This window comes from Octopus bimaculoides, chromosome 8 (assembly GCF_001194135.2).
Source record: "Octopus bimaculoides isolate UCB-OBI-ISO-001 chromosome 8, ASM119413v2, whole genome shotgun sequence".
NCBI lineage: Eukaryota > Metazoa > Mollusca > Cephalopoda > Octopoda > Octopodidae > Octopus > Octopus bimaculoides.
The window spans coordinates 5,395,313-5,412,184 of NC_068988.1; the positions used below are offsets into that span (position 1 = coordinate 5,395,313).

The window sequence follows — 16,872 nt, forward strand, 5'->3', positions numbered from 1 at the left end:
CGATGCAGAAATTGTTAATGTAACACAATCAGGGCTATTTAGTATTTGTTAGTGTACTTGTCACTGTTATCACTGGTCTTTGCTCTAACCATCAAGTGTTGATTGCATTCTTAGTAAAGATCTGTCTTCATATTTCTGCTTGCAAATTCCGCAATCAATTTAATCTACCCACACATGTAAACAAAATAAAACCAAGTATATCATCATCATCATTTAATGTCCGTCTTCCATGCTAGCCTGGGTGAGAAGAGTGAATTCGGTATTTCTCATCTTTGTACATAAACCAATCATTATTACTACTTTTAATGTTGTGAGTTTATAGGAATGTAGTGCTAAGCGAAATATCTTATGTATTTAAATTCTTGAAGGGTTTGCATTCCTTTTAATTTCCCTCAAAGCACTAAATACTAGTTACTTGGTGTTGATTCAACTGATTAGTTTTAAATTTATGTCACACATCATCATTGTTTAACGTCCGCTTTCCATGCTAGCATGGGTTGGACGATTTGACTGAGGACTGGTGAATCAGATGGCTACACCAGGCTCCAATCTGATTTGACAGAGTTTCTACAGCTGGATGCCCTTCCTAATGCCAACCACTCTGAGAGTGTAGTGGGTGCTTTTACGTGCCACCTGCACAGGAGCCAGTCCTGGCAACGATCTCGCTCGAATATCTTTACACGTGCCACCGGCACAGATACCAGGAAGGCGACGCTGGGAACAGGTGCCATAACGATTTCGCTTTCGCTTGCCCCAACAGGTCTTCGCAAGCCGAGTTTCGTGTCCAATGAAGGAGACGACGTTGGCATGGGTGCCAGTCGTCGAATTTAGTTCGATTTCGATTTCACTTGCCTCAACAGGTCTTCGCAAGCGGAGTTTAGTGTCCAATGAAGGAAAGTTTCAAATTTATATCAATCAAAGAAATTATTCTTGTTACATTTTTCTCCTCCAGGGCCTGACTTAACATTATATGCTTCAGATGCTTGCTGCGTTTTGCATCCACTAAAAAAAGTGTAGAAGGATGACGCCTGTACAATTTATTATTGACTGTCAAGGGAAGGATATAGAAGTGGTATGGTACTGGATAAAGAATTCACAGTAATTAGTTGTGTCTCTATGATCTGAGTTCAGGTTCCATAACAGTTACCTTTGCCTTTCATCTTTGGGGCAAAGGTGTGAATAAATATTTACAATTAAGTCTTTCCCTGAAAAATTTGTAACTACTTTATATTAAATTTAGGAATTCTTGTTATTTTGATATTTTCTCTTTCTTTTTTCAGCCAAAGCTCAAATCTTTTAAACCAAGCACGTTTGAAAGTCCTTAGAGATCGAGAAGAGCATATAAAAGTAAATAATATTTTATATTTTACTTATATTTTTAATTTTTGTATCTTTTATCTTTTATTTGTTTCCATCATTGGACTACCACTTCTTGTCATCAATTCCTCTAAAATTAAAGAAATTATTCTGTTCAAGCTTTATCTCTTTGTTTTGCTTTCTTTATCTAAATGAGCTTGATGTATAAACTTCAAATTTAGAAATAGAAACCAGAACCTTTAGTGGACATATATGGGTGGACAACTATACTGGCAAGAACATATGAGATTTAACGAAGTTCAAAGTAAAAATATAATCTAATGGCCAACAGCCATTTTGTAAATATAAAGCCAAGAAGATTTAGAATAAAATTGTGTGATCTAAGAAAACCAAGCCTTCTAGAAGAGAGTTGTAATTGTATAATTGTTATAATAATGCAATTTTCTTAAATATTTTCTATTATTTCTAGGATGTTTTAGAAGAGGCTCGTCGTCGTCTTGGGCAGGTGACAAATGATAAACACCGTTACAGAGGTATTCTTGAAGGACTCATTACACAGGTAAAAAAGTTTTCATCCTGTTTAGTCTTACTGGCAAAATTCATTTCTCTTGGGAGAAATAAGGGTGATAATGTCTTCATTCCATCTGATCTCCCCTGTGAATTTAAATGGCTCCAGTTCCCAGTGTGAAACTAAGTTTTGCTATGTCCATAAGCAAATCTCAAGCACAATCTCTCAACATTGTTGGACTTAACCTTGCTTCTCTCATGGGCAATTATATGTAGGATGTTTGTGAGTTGGAAGTCCCAATTAAAGGACACACTGAAAACATTAAACTCTGATTGATTTCAGGATTTGTTTTAATAACTTTGTTTATATTCACATCATCTGATAGAATTTCTTCTGAAAATATCTTTTTTATCGGAATAAATATATGTACTTCCTTTAACATTCTTTAAACTTCTGAGCAACACTGGGTACTCAGGCTAGTACAATATGAAAAAAGGCAAAGATAGCATCGGAAATATGACAAGTGCTCTTGCTACCGGGTTACCTATCAGTGCTTGATAGTGGGTTAATTATCACCTCTACTTTAGCTTTATGTAAGCAATAGTTTTATACCACACCCTGCTCTCTCTTTATCTGGTAGACACGGCAAGTGTGAACTGAATGAATGACGGTAAATTGAATGTAGAATGAAATTTATGTCTTGGCAAACCTTCTTTTCAGATGTAGGATGCTGTCCACCATTCTCATATCTCCTCTTGACCCCCTTTCTCCCCCTTAGAGTTGGTACACTCAACATTTTACAGAATTGAAAGTGAGGTCTGATGAGATAGTTAAGATGCTGGAACAAAGGCATGTAGACGTGTGTTGCATCCAAGAGGTAAAGCAAAGAACATAGGTATGAAATCTCCTGGATAGACAATAGTAATGGGGTTGGTGACATGAGCATACTTTTTTTGCTGAGAAATGGGTTAAGGCAATCGAGGGAGTCAGAATGTCTGATATGATACCGAAACTTAGACTAGTGTTGCAAAGTGGAGTAACAATTATTATTTCTGCCTATGCTCCTCGACTGGGGCTGCCAGATGAACAGAAAGATCGATTTTATGATACCCTTTTGCACAAATGACAGTGACTTCAATGAACATGTTGGACAGCATCCAGATGGCTTCTGTGGAGTTGGTTCCTGCAATGAGTAGGGAACTAGGCTTCTGAAGTTCTGCGATGCAAATGACCTTATGATCTGCAATACTAACTTCAGGAGACCAGTCGGTCACCTGTTCACTCATCAAACTGGTGGCTATACAAGCCAGATTGACAACATTCTCACTGGAAAGATGGCTGCTTGTAAATGCAAATTCCTTCCCAGATGAAGATTGCACTCCTTGATATTCGTGGAATATCCAAAATTACTAATATTTTAACATAAATTCTAAACTTATAAAAGCAATTTTCTAAATGTCAGTTTTTAACACATTTTTTTCAGGCTCTATTCCAACTTCTTGAGACTAATGTAATTATCAAATGCCGTGAACAAGATGTAAATTTAGTCAAGGTCAGTTATAGTTATTCGTTGATTTGTTTGTTCTCATTAATGGATGATACCATGTTTTGTTAATTACAACTATTGCAGTTTATTATTTGATTTTTTTTTCTTTTCCTTTTCAACTGTTAGAAATGAAATATTTCTAAAATTTCATTTCTAGGCCTCTCTCTCAGTCAAATCTATAAATAGACATAAAGGCACTGCACTAATCTGATTTCCAATAAACTCAATGTGCAATTATTTTACAAAAATAAATTTGGCTCAAAATATTTTCCCTTTCTGATAATGTTTGTTTCTGCTTTGTGTAATTCAGATCTAAGGAATATCTTGAAAACAAGTAAGGTTAGTGACAGGAAGAGCGTCTAGTTATAGAACAATACTTCAGCAATATGTAGCATGGAAAAACAAATGTCAAAGATTATGGCATGCTGGCAAAACCATTAGCACAACAGGTAAAATGCTTAACCGCATTTTGTCCATCTTTACATTCTGAATTCAAATTCTGCCAAGGTCAATTGTCATTTATCTTTTTGGAATTAACAGAATAAGTACCAGTTGAGTATCGGGGGTCAATGTAACGGACTGGCCTACTCCCCTCAAAATGTTAGGCCTTCTGCCTAGAATAGAAATTATAGATGTTTAATGAGCAGCTAATTCACAAAAGTTTTTTTCATATAAGAATTGCAGAAGTGAAAGTAGTCGTATCAGAGTACCATAAGTAGTATTAGTTGTATAATAATAATAATAATCCTTTTTACTATAGGCACAAGGCCAGAAATGTTTTGTGGGGAGGGGCCAGCCAATTACATCAGCCCCAATACTTGACCTGGTCCTTATTTCATCAACCCCAGAAGGATGAAAGGCAAAGTTGAACCTGGCAAAATCTGAGCTCAGGACAGGAAGATGGATGAAATGCTGAGAAGCATTTTGTCTGGCTAATGATTCTGCCTAAATAATAATGATAATGATTTCAAATTCTGGCACAAGGCCAGCAATTGGCGGAAGTTGATTACATCAACCCCAGTAATCAACTGCTACTTATTTTATCGATCCCAAAAGGCTGAAAGGCAAAGTTGATTTCAGTGCATAAGAACGGATGAAACACCACTAAGCATTTTGTGCTAACGATTCTGTCAGCTCTCTGCCTTGATAATGATGATGATGATAAAAGTGCAATTGGTGCTTTTGTGTGTGTTTTATTTTATATACCATTAATTCATATTGATCACACCATTGTTCTTTGAAGTAAACATGTATTATTTCAATTTTGTTTTCTATTAAAACTTCCTTCATCATCGTCATTTAACGTCCGTTGTCCATGCTGGCATGGGTTGGTTGGTTTAACCAGGACTGGTAAACTGGAAGGCTGCACCGGACTCCAGTCTGATTTGGCATGGTTTTCTACAGCTAGATGCCCTTCCTAATGCCAACTACTCTGAGAGTGTAATGGGTGCTTTTATGTGCCACCAGCACAGGTGCCATTTGCATGACACCAGTATCTGCCATGGCTGCGATTTTGCTTGGCTTGATGTGTCTTCTTCTCAAGCACGACATAATGCCAAAGGTCTGTCGTTGCCTCCCTGAGGCCTAACATTCAAAAGGAACTCAGCCACTTTGCTTCTGTGAGGCCTAACATTCAAAAGGAACTCAGCCACTTTGCTTCTGTGAGGCCTAACATTCAAAAGGAACTCAGCCACTTTGCCTCTGTGAAGCCCAATACTTGAATGGTGCTCTTTACATGTCACCAGCATGGATGCCGGTTACAGGACACCAACATCAGCCACGACAACAATTTCACTTGGCTTGACGAGTCTTCTCAAGCACAGCATATCGCCAAACATCTTGGTCACTAGTCATTGCCTTTGTGAGGCTGAAAGTTCGAAGATCATGCTTCACCACTTTGTCCCGTTTTCCTGGGTCTACCTCTACCACTTCATTTCAACTTAGAACTCACTAAACTTATTGAGAAAAAAAAAAAAAGAATAATTCCAGCTTCTCTTCTCTTTTTTTTTTAATTTCATTTTCCAGGAAGTTTTACCTCAGTGTCAAGAGAACTTCAAGGCTGCTACTAGCAAAGACGTAAAAGTAACTATCAGTACAGATAGTTTTCTAGCCAGCTCAGTGTAAGTATTTGACTATTTCAGATGTTATGCTTCTGCATGAAAACCTGTTGTCATGTGTTTGAAAGCTTCACATTGCTGCATCATTCCATTCATCAAGCGTGCTGATATGACCCACATACAGTTTCATAAATCTTACTTGAATCTTATAGGAATTAAACCATTACTAGCTGAGGATTATCTTTCATGTATTAAGCATTCATATTTCATGTCCAAAACTACATATTCATCCTTTCTCCATTCTTTTAATATAATGTCATTAGAAATGTTGTCTTCTCTCGTGTTTTGCTTTTTTTGTTTTTTTTCTGGAAGTTAGGTACATCATTCTGCCCAGTTTAACATCAGCTCTAGACTCTATAGTAAGCACTTGGTTCTGGTAGGGGGGTTCCTATAACCTCTTGATGCACCATCACTTTTAACACTTGACCAAGATGCCAAAATCCAGAACTAAATCCACTGGCCTCTCTCTTCCATTCACAGACTTCATTGCAACCTTAGAGCTCACTCACCTCTTATTAATTTGTAAATCTCACATCCTACTCTTCTCCAACCTCCTACATTAATTATGTTGGTCTGATCTTAACGAATTAATTTATAATTGTACAGCATATAATTAATATTCTTTTTTTTTTTTCTTTAGATCTGGTGGAGTGGAAGTCTTTGCCCAACAAGGAAAAATCAAAGTTATCAATACTTTGGACAAAAGACTTGAACTCATTAGCCAACAGGTAACAGAACTTATTTACTTTACTGCATCACCTGTTTTTTGTTTTATTGCAACCCTATTATACACATAGCAAATATGATACCCCTTCACGTGATTTTCTATTTTGGGAATATGAAATTTGTAACCTGTTTCAGAAAATTAAAAGAAAGGAAAAAATAAATAAGAATTGTTGGAGCCAAATTAGGCTGGACAAAATGCAGTTTGGCTTCATAGTCCGGCAACTGCAAGAGAAGTACTTAGCTAAGAATAAACCATTATAATTAGCATTTGTTGATCTAGAGAAAGCTTTCAATAGAGTACCCTGCTGTGTGATATGGTGGGCTCAAGGACAGATGAGTAGTTTGTGAAAGCCCTAAGGGCACTGTCTGTAAGGTAAGTGTTTATCAAGGCTCAGTCCTCCGTCTTCTCCTTTTCATCATTGTCCTCCAGGCCATAACAGAGGAATTCAAGACCAGCAACTACTATATGCTGATGATCTTGCCCTCATAGCAGATTCCATATCAGAGCTAGAAGAGAAATTTCAGGTATGGAAGTAAAACCTGGAATCTAAGGTCCTTAAAGTTAATTTAGAAAAGACTAAGGTACAGCTCTTCATTAAATGACAGTGATGGCCAGCATTTCTAATTTTTTTTTGTTGTTGTTGATGTAGGAGTGGCTGTGTGGTAAGTAGCTTGCTTACCAACCACATGGTTCTGGGTTCAGTCCCACTGCGTGGCACCTTGGGCAAGTGTCTTCTACTATAGCCTTGGGCTGACCAAAGCCTTGTGAGTAGATTTGGTAGACGGAAACTGAAAGAAGCCCGTCGTATATATATGTATATGTGTGTCTGTTTGACAACCCATGCTGGTGTGTTTACGTCCCCGTAACTTAGCGGTTTAGCAAAAGCGACTGATAGAATAAGTACTAGGCTTGCAAAGAATAAGTCCTGGGGTCGATTTGCTTGACTAACGGCAGTGCTCTAGCATGGCCACAGTCAAATGACTGAAACAAATAAAAGAGATGTTATGAATGCCATCGGGAAAGTGGTCAATGATGGAAGTTGTAGTTGACAGTTTTTAGTTGCATGTTATCCAATCGTAAAAGAGAGTGCGGTATAAGAGCTATTACCTTGAAAAACCGACATTAAATGATCATCTCACACACACACACACAGTATAACTTTTGCATTGACATTGCTCTAATTTCCGGTGCCATTTGATTGATATATTTTCTATTGACCTTTGTTCACCAGTATTTTTTCTTGTTTCAGATGTTGCCACAACAGAGAGAAATACTTTTTGGGAAGAATGTTAATCGCAGATTCTTGAATTAGTTATTCTTTTAAAGTTAATCGTTTTTTTTTTTCTTCAAAGCGTTCCATTGAGACACTTTTTAATTTTTTTTTCTTTCGTGTAATATAAAGTCTGATTAATTCTAGATCTTACATCTCAAAACTATTAATCATTGTTTTTGAAATTGATTGGATCACATACACACACACCAATACAACTTTTAATCCTAGTTGTGATTTCAATTATAGATTTTTGTTCATTCCAAATCTTATTTTTGATGTAAAATGAAATGTAAAAAGTGAATATTTCTTTCTCCGGTCATTTTCTAGCTGATTAGCAATAATTACACAGGTGGAATAGTTTCCTGTTTTCTGTAAATTTTGGGTACATTTGTATTCCATTACTTGTTAAATTTGAATATAAAATAAATTCGTTAAAATAACATGAATTGTGTTATTTTTTTTTATGAATGAAATAGTTGGGAGTGTTTTAGTTTAATAGAAAGAAACCATTCCAATAAATGCATTGTCTACTACATAAATATTTATTTGGGAGCCATTGAGGAACCTTTCTTGCACTTTAACATTATTATTATTTCTTTATCTTATCCAGCTCCACACACGTGTGTGTGTGTGGACAAAATATTACTCCTCTCACCACTTTTTACTTAATCTTTCAGCCAGGAAGGAAGGCAATGTTGGTGACCCTTCACATTGCCTCTGAGAACTGGGGTGGGAGGGACAGAGAAAAAAAACCCAGCCTGAATGCTTTCGTCAGAATGCAAAATCTGCAGAAATTTTTATTACCCAAGAGTGATTATTACTGATTTTTGAGATATACTGTCACTTGTGAAAGTTGATATTAGAAAACCAGTGATATTCATGAGTTTGGAAAAGATTGTCTGCTATAATGTGACTTTTCTCCCTCAGACAAAAAGGACACAATTCCTTCCCCCATGACATGAAATTCACTAAACACCAAATATCACTAATTTCTTTAGATTTCAAAGTTTTAGTAAGTAGAAAGAATACAAGGCAGGAACCTGCTGTCATCAGAGAAATGGCTATGTTCAATATGCAAAAAAAAAAAAGGAACTTCATACAATGTACAAAATATGACTTATAGGTGCACATGCAGTTTGAGGTAAGGTGTTGCTCTGAAGGCAAAGTAAACAGAATGGAAGTTTGCAAAAGAGGGATTACATGTACAAAGTAAAGTGCTGCATTGTAGTGTGATGTGAGCATAGCAAACAAAGGATGTGTGGAAGTTGGAGAGAGAGATGAGAGATAACTTGGGTATAAAAAGAATCAGTTGTTGTGGGCAAGAGAGAGAGAGAAAACTGTGTTGGTATGATACATGTGGATGAGGAATAAGTAATTGAAGCCAATCTCAGGAGGTTGAACTTCATGAAGGGGATAAAAAAAGACTGCAACAAATGGTGAGTGCCAGATTGGGAGCAACTCATGCAAACATATAAAAAGCAGTTGTAAAAATGGTTAAAAGCATAGTGTATTCAGTTTTTTTTTTTTTCATGTTGAGATCAAACCTCATTTGTGTTTCTTTGCTATCTAATTAAAATACTCCTCTCAAATATTTTGTGGTGTTGCACATATGTTGAAAACCATTCATTATTTACAAGATAAATACAATAAGTTATTAATACAAAATGCATCTTAGTAAATGAAGTTATATATCAGCATGTAGAAAGCAAACAGTAGACAGCTGTCAAGATTTAAATTTTGATTTTTTTAATAATTTTGAGGTATAATTTGATTGTCTTGTTTTGGAGAAAACATTGTAAATAACAGCTTAGGGGGGGAAAATCAACAAGATGATGATGAATGTAAAACTACATTCATGAGTCTATAATCTTGATCAGTATACACAGTTTCTTGAGTTAAAATACAAAATTCTGTTTTGATGCTTGGTTCTATATATATTTATTGATAAATATATAAAGAACCTAATGTTAAAATAAATTGTGTATGTTGACCATTGATTGGGAGTAATGTGCAACAAGGTTTGAAAAACTTGAAATCCAAAATGTCGATCAGGGGTTAGAATTAACAAAACACAATCCCTGTATTATTGAGAATGTTTTATTTTTGTTATTTCCAACTTCATATAACTGTCATACATGAAAAGAATATGATGTCCTAAAAAATCAAGTAACTATATCGGGAAAAAATGATGGTTGTTAGGTGTTGCATGGTCAGGTTATCAGTGACTAAACAAGTTCCCCCTATTCAGGTTTGCTTGTGGGGGACAGTTGGTAGAAAGCCAGCCTGACAAAGACATATCAAAAGGACGGATGAACCCCAATGTAGGGTCAACAATTACCTAGCAATTCTGGGTTAGCGTCTGATGTGTTGTAAAGTGAGAATGAGGTATGCCTCTAGAAAGTGTTACCCCCAGTAGTACAATGGGGCTTGGTAGCCTTTGAAGGCAGCCAGAATGGCTGTGAGTGTCTAGACAGAGGTGAAGACCAAAGGAGTCAACGCTTGGAAAAGAAATCGGAACTGACTGATCCTATTCATTCTGAAGAGAGCATGAAGATGTAACGAATGGGTGGTGCATGAGGCCCTAACCCTCAGCCAATAATGACTTAACTATGTTTTCCATGTATATATTAGAAGTAAAAATATAAATGCATTGATTAACTTTATATGTGCAATAAATTGTATTTGGTTATTTTTAATGCAATGATAAGAGTAATAGTTATTTCCTCTTAATATCTCGTTGATGCCTTGATGAGTATCAATAATTGCAATGATGGCAGGAGTTATATCCACCCTTACCTCTGTTTAGCCCAAATAAACCCTGACCAAGTAGACCTATGATAAAAAAAAAAAGATTCCAACTATAACTGTTCCATTATTCTTTTAAGGCATCTAAAACTCTTCATTGTTATTTAGATATCCAATGTGTCCTTCTTGTGTAATATAAGGCAGAATTTGACTATCTCACCCACCTACCCCTTACAGGCTTCCTCTTTATCAAAAGAGGTTCCTTACTGCTCATATTTCATGCATTTCTTTTGTTAAAATTCTAATACAACCTTATTCCATGACTAGAATAGTTGGACATTGTAAGTTTTAAGACCAGTATCTTCAACACAATATTTTGTGTAGTTGGTGACTTTTAGTGAGTTTTTATTATGATTAGTCACTTTAGTGAAAGCTGTAATCAATTTTTTAAATGAGAACAATAAAAAGAGAGAAGCAATATAAAACAATAGTAATAACAAAATGTAAACATTCATAATGTTTGCTTTTCTGCAATGTTGTAAATTATTTAACAATGGAATAAATGAAATATTTCGAAAAGAACAAGATCAATAAATAGGGGAAAAAAATATATCTAAAAATGAAGTAACAATTCTTTTAAATTTCTAATTCCTGACAGGAAAATTAGAAATTCTTTTTAGTGTTTGCCTTTTTATCTTGTTCAGTAATTCAAATATATTTTAGTTGTATTGAAATTTCTTTGTTTAATATTTTACAGAGAATATTAATTTCATTACAAACTTGGTGACAATGAGACATTGATTTGAATATAGTCTGACTCGGAAGTCACGAACAGCCAGAAATAAATACACAGCTTAAATAAGATATAGACATGTATATATGTGTTGTGTATGTATAAATATATATACACACATATTCGGAAGAATGGAAAAACCAACTCCATGGTATTACAAAATAGTTTGTTCTACAGCTGTTTCCCTGACACATGTGAAGACTGTCTACTTTGTAATAATTACAAAATTCATCATAGTTATTAAATTAATTTAGTTGAATGTGATGTAAAAGTAATTTCATCTGGAATATTTCTGAAATATCTGCTATGGCATTAAAGTAATAATATTATGTAGTTTAATAACATGTTAAAAAATTGATCACTTCAATCCTGTGGATATTTTCCAGTGTATAATCACTTATTCAATATACATTATATACAACTATAGACTTACATACATGTGTGTGTGTGCATTGTAAAAGTAACTGCTTTTGCAATTTCACATCACCAAAAACTGAGCCTTTAAAATCACTTTTCATATTCTAGGCATTTATAAATTTCGCAAACTTATCTAACAGCCAGAATATGGTCATGCTGCAGAATGGTGTAAATTTTCCTGACAAAACATCACAACAATAAATATAATAGCAACATGAAAGAACATCCTTCAAATAAATTTTTATCTCTTCAAATTATAAAACGAGATAAAACTAAAATATAGATCTAAGTTACAAGCACATTTCACAGATTTGTGCCTATGAGACAGTACAGCACAGTTTACAGTAATTCTCAGAGTTATGGACTTCAAAGAATTGCTAATCTGCAATTTCACAAGATTTAAGAAAATCTCTGGGTAGATTTACTCTGCGGTCAGAATATAGACGCGCACACACACACACATATATATATATACATATATATATATGGTTGTAGTCATGTATAGCTCAAACTTCAGTCTAATTCAACATTAAAAATTGTAGCTATGGAAGTATTCCGATTTTCGTGTAATAATAAAAAATGTAATAAACATCTGCCTACTCTTTTGATTTCAATATCAAAGATAAGAAAAGGAAATGAAAGAATTGCTATTCAAAACACCAGAACCAACTTAGTCCTAGATAATAGGCCTGCTTGCATAATAAGTGTAGGTCAAATTATAATTCTTGAACATACAAAATTGATGATCAAGTCGCATATAGCCAGGAAGTGGTTCGTCTTGCAAATCTTTATAGGCGTTTCGAGCATTTGAAGCCTAAAGAAAGAAAAAATAAAACAAATGTAGTTTTAAGAAATAAATTCTCTTAAATACTTTCATAATGTATAAATATATTGTCTCTCAAGTTTAAATCGGAGATTAAGGCACAGACAACTCTGTATGGCACATGAAAACCTTTCATCAAAATTTCATGTTAACTTACATTTCAAATACCAGCTTAATAATGATAATTCTTCATTATCTTCTGCAAAAAATACAGAATAAATGCCGTTTCCAAGACTGGAAAAATAATGTTTTCTTTTACACAATATGAATTTTTAAAAGAAAAACATGTTGAAATTAACAAATTAAATCAAAAAATGTGTTTGAACATTATTTCCTCTCAAAACTTTCAAATTCTTGATACAGATTAATGGGTGTTTTAAGAACAGCTTGTTTTGATGTCTAAATTGTTTCATATGATGCTGAAAATAGTGGGCATGCTTAAATTTTGAACTGGCATTTTAAATGAAAATATAACTTGCAAATTATGTTTTTCAAACAATTTAAGGAGAAGAATGAAAAAACAAAACCTGTTAAATGGTAGGTAAACTCAGGAGGGTCAAAGGCCATCCGTTATTGTACATATATATATACTTGCTTATGATGCATGCAAAGATTGGATTTGTGATTTGTAGAGGCTCAACAACCATCTAAGGCTGCTAAAAGAAAAGCTAGCCATTGTGATACTGTACTGTGCTTACGTGGTTGCCATGAGATGTTATTGAAGATGAGTGAGTATAAATTGTATGCTTCTAAATCAGGTAGATCAGAAAGAATAGAATAGAAAAAAAAAACTAGGAAGAAGAGTTGTAGATATTGAGAATAACTACTTCAGAGAGAACAGATATGAAAAAGAGTCTTTACCTGTGGGAAAGTTGTTTTATAATTATTGCTGATTCAAAGCATGATGGAGGTAATAGAAATGATAGCTAAACTTTGAAGTATTAAGGAAATTTTCATCAACAATAGAAAGTCCTTCTAGCTGATTCCAAAGAAGAGAGATTATTGAGTAAGAAAGTGGATTCTATCTAAGAATATATTCTGGAAACTGTCTGGATAATAGCATTAAGGATGTTAAATGTAATAAAAACAAAATCCTTACTTTATTTGCAAAAACCGTTAGTAAAAAGTTTCCAGGCTTGAATAGATTAAGAAGCTTGGTTAGCAGCTCAAAGTAAGATTCCTGTAAATAGAAAGACTGAACTAAAAATGCAATATCACAAAATGTCTCAATACAGGTAATATAGAAAATATTCTGTCTCCATATGCACACCTGCTTAAATGAAATGAATTAAAATGATTTGATAAATGTGTAGAGAGACCATTTTTATTCTGGTTGTTGTTGTTGTTGTTGGCTGTGTCTCATGTTTCCAAGCTTGCAATCCAGTTCATTTTCCTAGGTGTTTGAACCGCAGATGGCTCCGCAATCCAAGGGTTGCACGAAACATACGGGGACATTGTGGACAAGGGATAGAAGGGGCTGGTTTGCGAAAGAGAAGGCACTGCTTTCTCTCCCATCACTTGAGTTCAGCTCTTGCGACTCGGGCTTTCTCGAAGTCCACTGAACCCGTTTTGATGGTGTGTCTCCAGAGGGGTCTGTTTGCCGAGACATCCTTCCAGTGTGCGGGGTCGATGTTGGTGCTTTCCAAGGTTGATTTCAGTTGTATTCTGGTATATTGAATAGGCTCAATGCTTTAATCTATAATGATTGGTCGTCTTACCTATTATGTGAGTTTTGAACATTGGCTGAGCCCTGTGCTTTGATTGTTTGAGCATTTTGTTGGATTTGGATCGAAGATACAATCACTTTGCACTTAATACATTCTCAAACAACTAATCTGTAGGTGCTCTGGAACTTGCCCATTTTCTATAAATTGGTGTAACAAATCATCTATGAGCAGAGGGGTGAGCAATTTTCATGAAAGCAAATCATGTTATTTTCCTGCTGTTATTCACTAGAGCAAAGTTTATATAACGGAGCACATGTAACCAACGATGACCTGAGCTGAATTTTCCAAACAATGGATAAACTATACAACCACCAGAATTCACGATGTTTTATTTGGTCCACTGCATTATTTAACGAAGGAATAAAGTCTCGCTGTTATTTTTAAAGTTTGTTTCGTGTATTATTATCACAAGTGAACACACAACATATACAATATAATGGTATGCAAGATTCTGTAGTAAACCAAGGGAGACTTTAGACCACCACGTCAAAAATGCTTGGCGTAAGTTTTAGGGATGCAGTTGAAATAAAAACATATGAAAAGATGAAAGAAATTGCTTGGAATAAGATCTGGAAAGATCCTAAAGTGAGGAACAGCAGAAGTGATAAAAACAGTAGGTGGAGTGTCCTCTGATTGAGGTAGCATCAGAAAAATATGTTAAAACAAAGAAGACAGTGACAATGATGATGAAGCAGGGAAAAAGAAGAAGTTATTTGATAAGAATGAAGCAGAAGTAAAACACTTCTCAACATTGAGCTAAATTGTTAGAAATTATTAGTGAGTATTGAGGTTATTTATCAAGTAGAACATTTGGATGCAATATTTAAAATATATGGATAAAGGGGCTAGAAGTTGTCAAAGGCTAGATTTTGATTCTGAAGAGCTTAATTTAAGAATTTAATGAGGAGGATAAATGGGAAGGGTATAAGAGAAAAGTGGCTACAGTACGTGAAAGAATTACCTCCCAAAGAGATTTGACAGATCATAACAGTTCAGACCAGCAGAACACTTTCACTCAATTTAACACAGTTTTTATAGCTGGAAGTTCTTAATACTAAGTTCTTTACAAAGGAATATATTAGGTGCCTTCTAGTGTGTCTCCAGGACTAAATGTTGTGTTTTGGCAAGACTAAAACAATCTCTCTGTTGCACACTGTCTCCATTCATTTTCTAATCACTTCACAGAATGTAGTGGATGGATTTTAATTATGGCACCATCTTTAGTTTCTAAGTTGTCTCTATTCAGTCAATGCAAATGAAACAGAGAGAGAGTAAATAGAAAAAAAAAACAGTATAAATGTGAGCAACTAGAGTGGTAGGAGAAAGAGTAATGGAAGAGTGACAGAGTAGGTATATTATCATAATATTGATTCCATATAATGGTATAGTGTGATCTATGCATAAACAGTTAGCAATGAAACGGAAAGTGAGAAAGTAAGGCAGAGAATACATCATTCATGAAAATTTTAATCATATAAAAAGAAAGGATAAATAATATATACTAATGCCATGCCAGAAAGAGAAAGAAAATATAAGACAAAACATTTTCTTACTTGGGATACATTAGTTTCAAAACTGACATAAGAGCACTGAGGTTCTGGTGTAACATGAATAGTAATATAATAACCCTGGAAGTAGAACATGAAAGAGGATAACGTTTATAAGGAGATTACAAGATATAGTGATTTATGTTTCTAAATTATAACAAAATAGTATGCCAAACTGCAATGTTATGTTTCTAATAAAAAATGGTTTTGTAAATAAATTATATGGAAATGTTTGCTGTTCTTTCTAGTGCAAAAAATAAATAAAATTGTAATTACAAAGTAAAAAGCATTGTGTTTTGAGTAAATTGATGAAGACAGTTTTTCTACATCATCATTAAACATCATTCATTATTTCAATTTTGGTAATCATCCTGAGTATCGAAAACCTATTTTAAACTTTATGACAAGTTTGAAAAATGGGTGAAATTTCAACATTATAACAGAAGTGTGGTCATGACGATTGTGATATTAAGAAATAAAACTAAAATTCTAGAAATAAAAAAAGTACAGATCATTTACCCCAGGCAGTATTCCATTCATGGAATATCCACATGGTTCAAATAAATAGTCATCAATCAGCATATTGGGTAATAGTTTATCAATACCACACCTCTGAAAAAGATGGAAAAAAATTATCTTTTTTAATGATTTAAGAAGACTTTTGCAAATATGGAAACAGGAGCCATGATGCTGCAATAGGAAGCAGCATATCAAGATAACAAATTATTCTTAGACCAAAGAATAACTTGCAAAAAGGTAGATTGTTACTACATACTGCCAGATGAAGGCAAGGCTAACATTTACCACTCAAGAAAAATACTATCTGATGAGCTTTTACACAGTTTCTATTTACCTAATTTCACCAGAGGTCAAGGTGGCCATACAGTGGGATTGAAATGGCAATCACCATATCGTGAAGCACACTTCTAAAGCACAGGACCGTGCTTAAAACTACTTTATTCTTTCACTGGTTTCAGCTATCAGACAGAAGCCATGCTAAGTATCAACTTCGAACATTTGATTGAATTATAATCAAATCCTTTTTCAGTCTAGTGTTTAGTTTAACCAATCTCTATTTTTGGAATTGCTTAATTACAGGACAAAAAGAAGGCATAAACAACAATGTAAACATTAAAAGAGACATGGAAACAGCCATACACACATATGTATCCAGACACATGCACACACAAATATATTTATATATACATTATATATATATATATATATATATACATTATATATATATATATATATATACATATACATTATATATATATATATACATATACATTATATATATATATATACATATACATTATATATATATATATA

At 34.3% G+C, this 16,872-nt stretch overlaps 2 protein-coding genes across 2 annotated transcripts in view; one reads left to right on the forward strand and one right to left on the reverse strand.

Annotated features, from left to right (window-relative positions):
- The window catches only part of LOC106878891 (V-type proton ATPase subunit E), a 20,342-nt gene extending 12,414 nt beyond the window's left edge, over positions 1–7,928 (forward strand). Inside the window, exons 3-8 of the mRNA XM_052969892.1 lie at positions 1,210–1,347; positions 1,787–1,876; positions 3,309–3,377; positions 5,397–5,491; positions 6,129–6,216; positions 7,465–7,928. Of these exons, the coding sequence (XP_052825852.1) occupies positions 1,210–1,347; positions 1,787–1,876; positions 3,309–3,377; positions 5,397–5,491; positions 6,129–6,216; positions 7,465–7,527 (543 nt within the window). The 3' untranslated portion in view covers positions 7,528–7,928. The remainder of the gene's footprint in view (positions 1–1,209; positions 1,348–1,786; positions 1,877–3,308; positions 3,378–5,396; positions 5,492–6,128; positions 6,217–7,464) is intronic.
- Positions 7,929–9,569: 1,641 nt separating this feature from the next.
- LOC106878897 (S-adenosylmethionine decarboxylase proenzyme 1) overlaps positions 9,570–16,872 on the reverse strand; it is a 48,288-nt gene continuing 40,985 nt past the window's right edge. Inside the window, exons 9-12 of the mRNA XM_014928246.2 lie at positions 16,060–16,152; positions 15,547–15,621; positions 13,366–13,446; positions 9,570–12,257 (exon numbers count right to left, since the gene is read on the reverse strand). Of these exons, the coding sequence (XP_014783732.1) occupies positions 12,120–12,257; positions 13,366–13,446; positions 15,547–15,621; positions 16,060–16,152 (387 nt within the window). The 3' untranslated portion in view covers positions 9,570–12,119. The remainder of the gene's footprint in view (positions 12,258–13,365; positions 13,447–15,546; positions 15,622–16,059; positions 16,153–16,872) is intronic.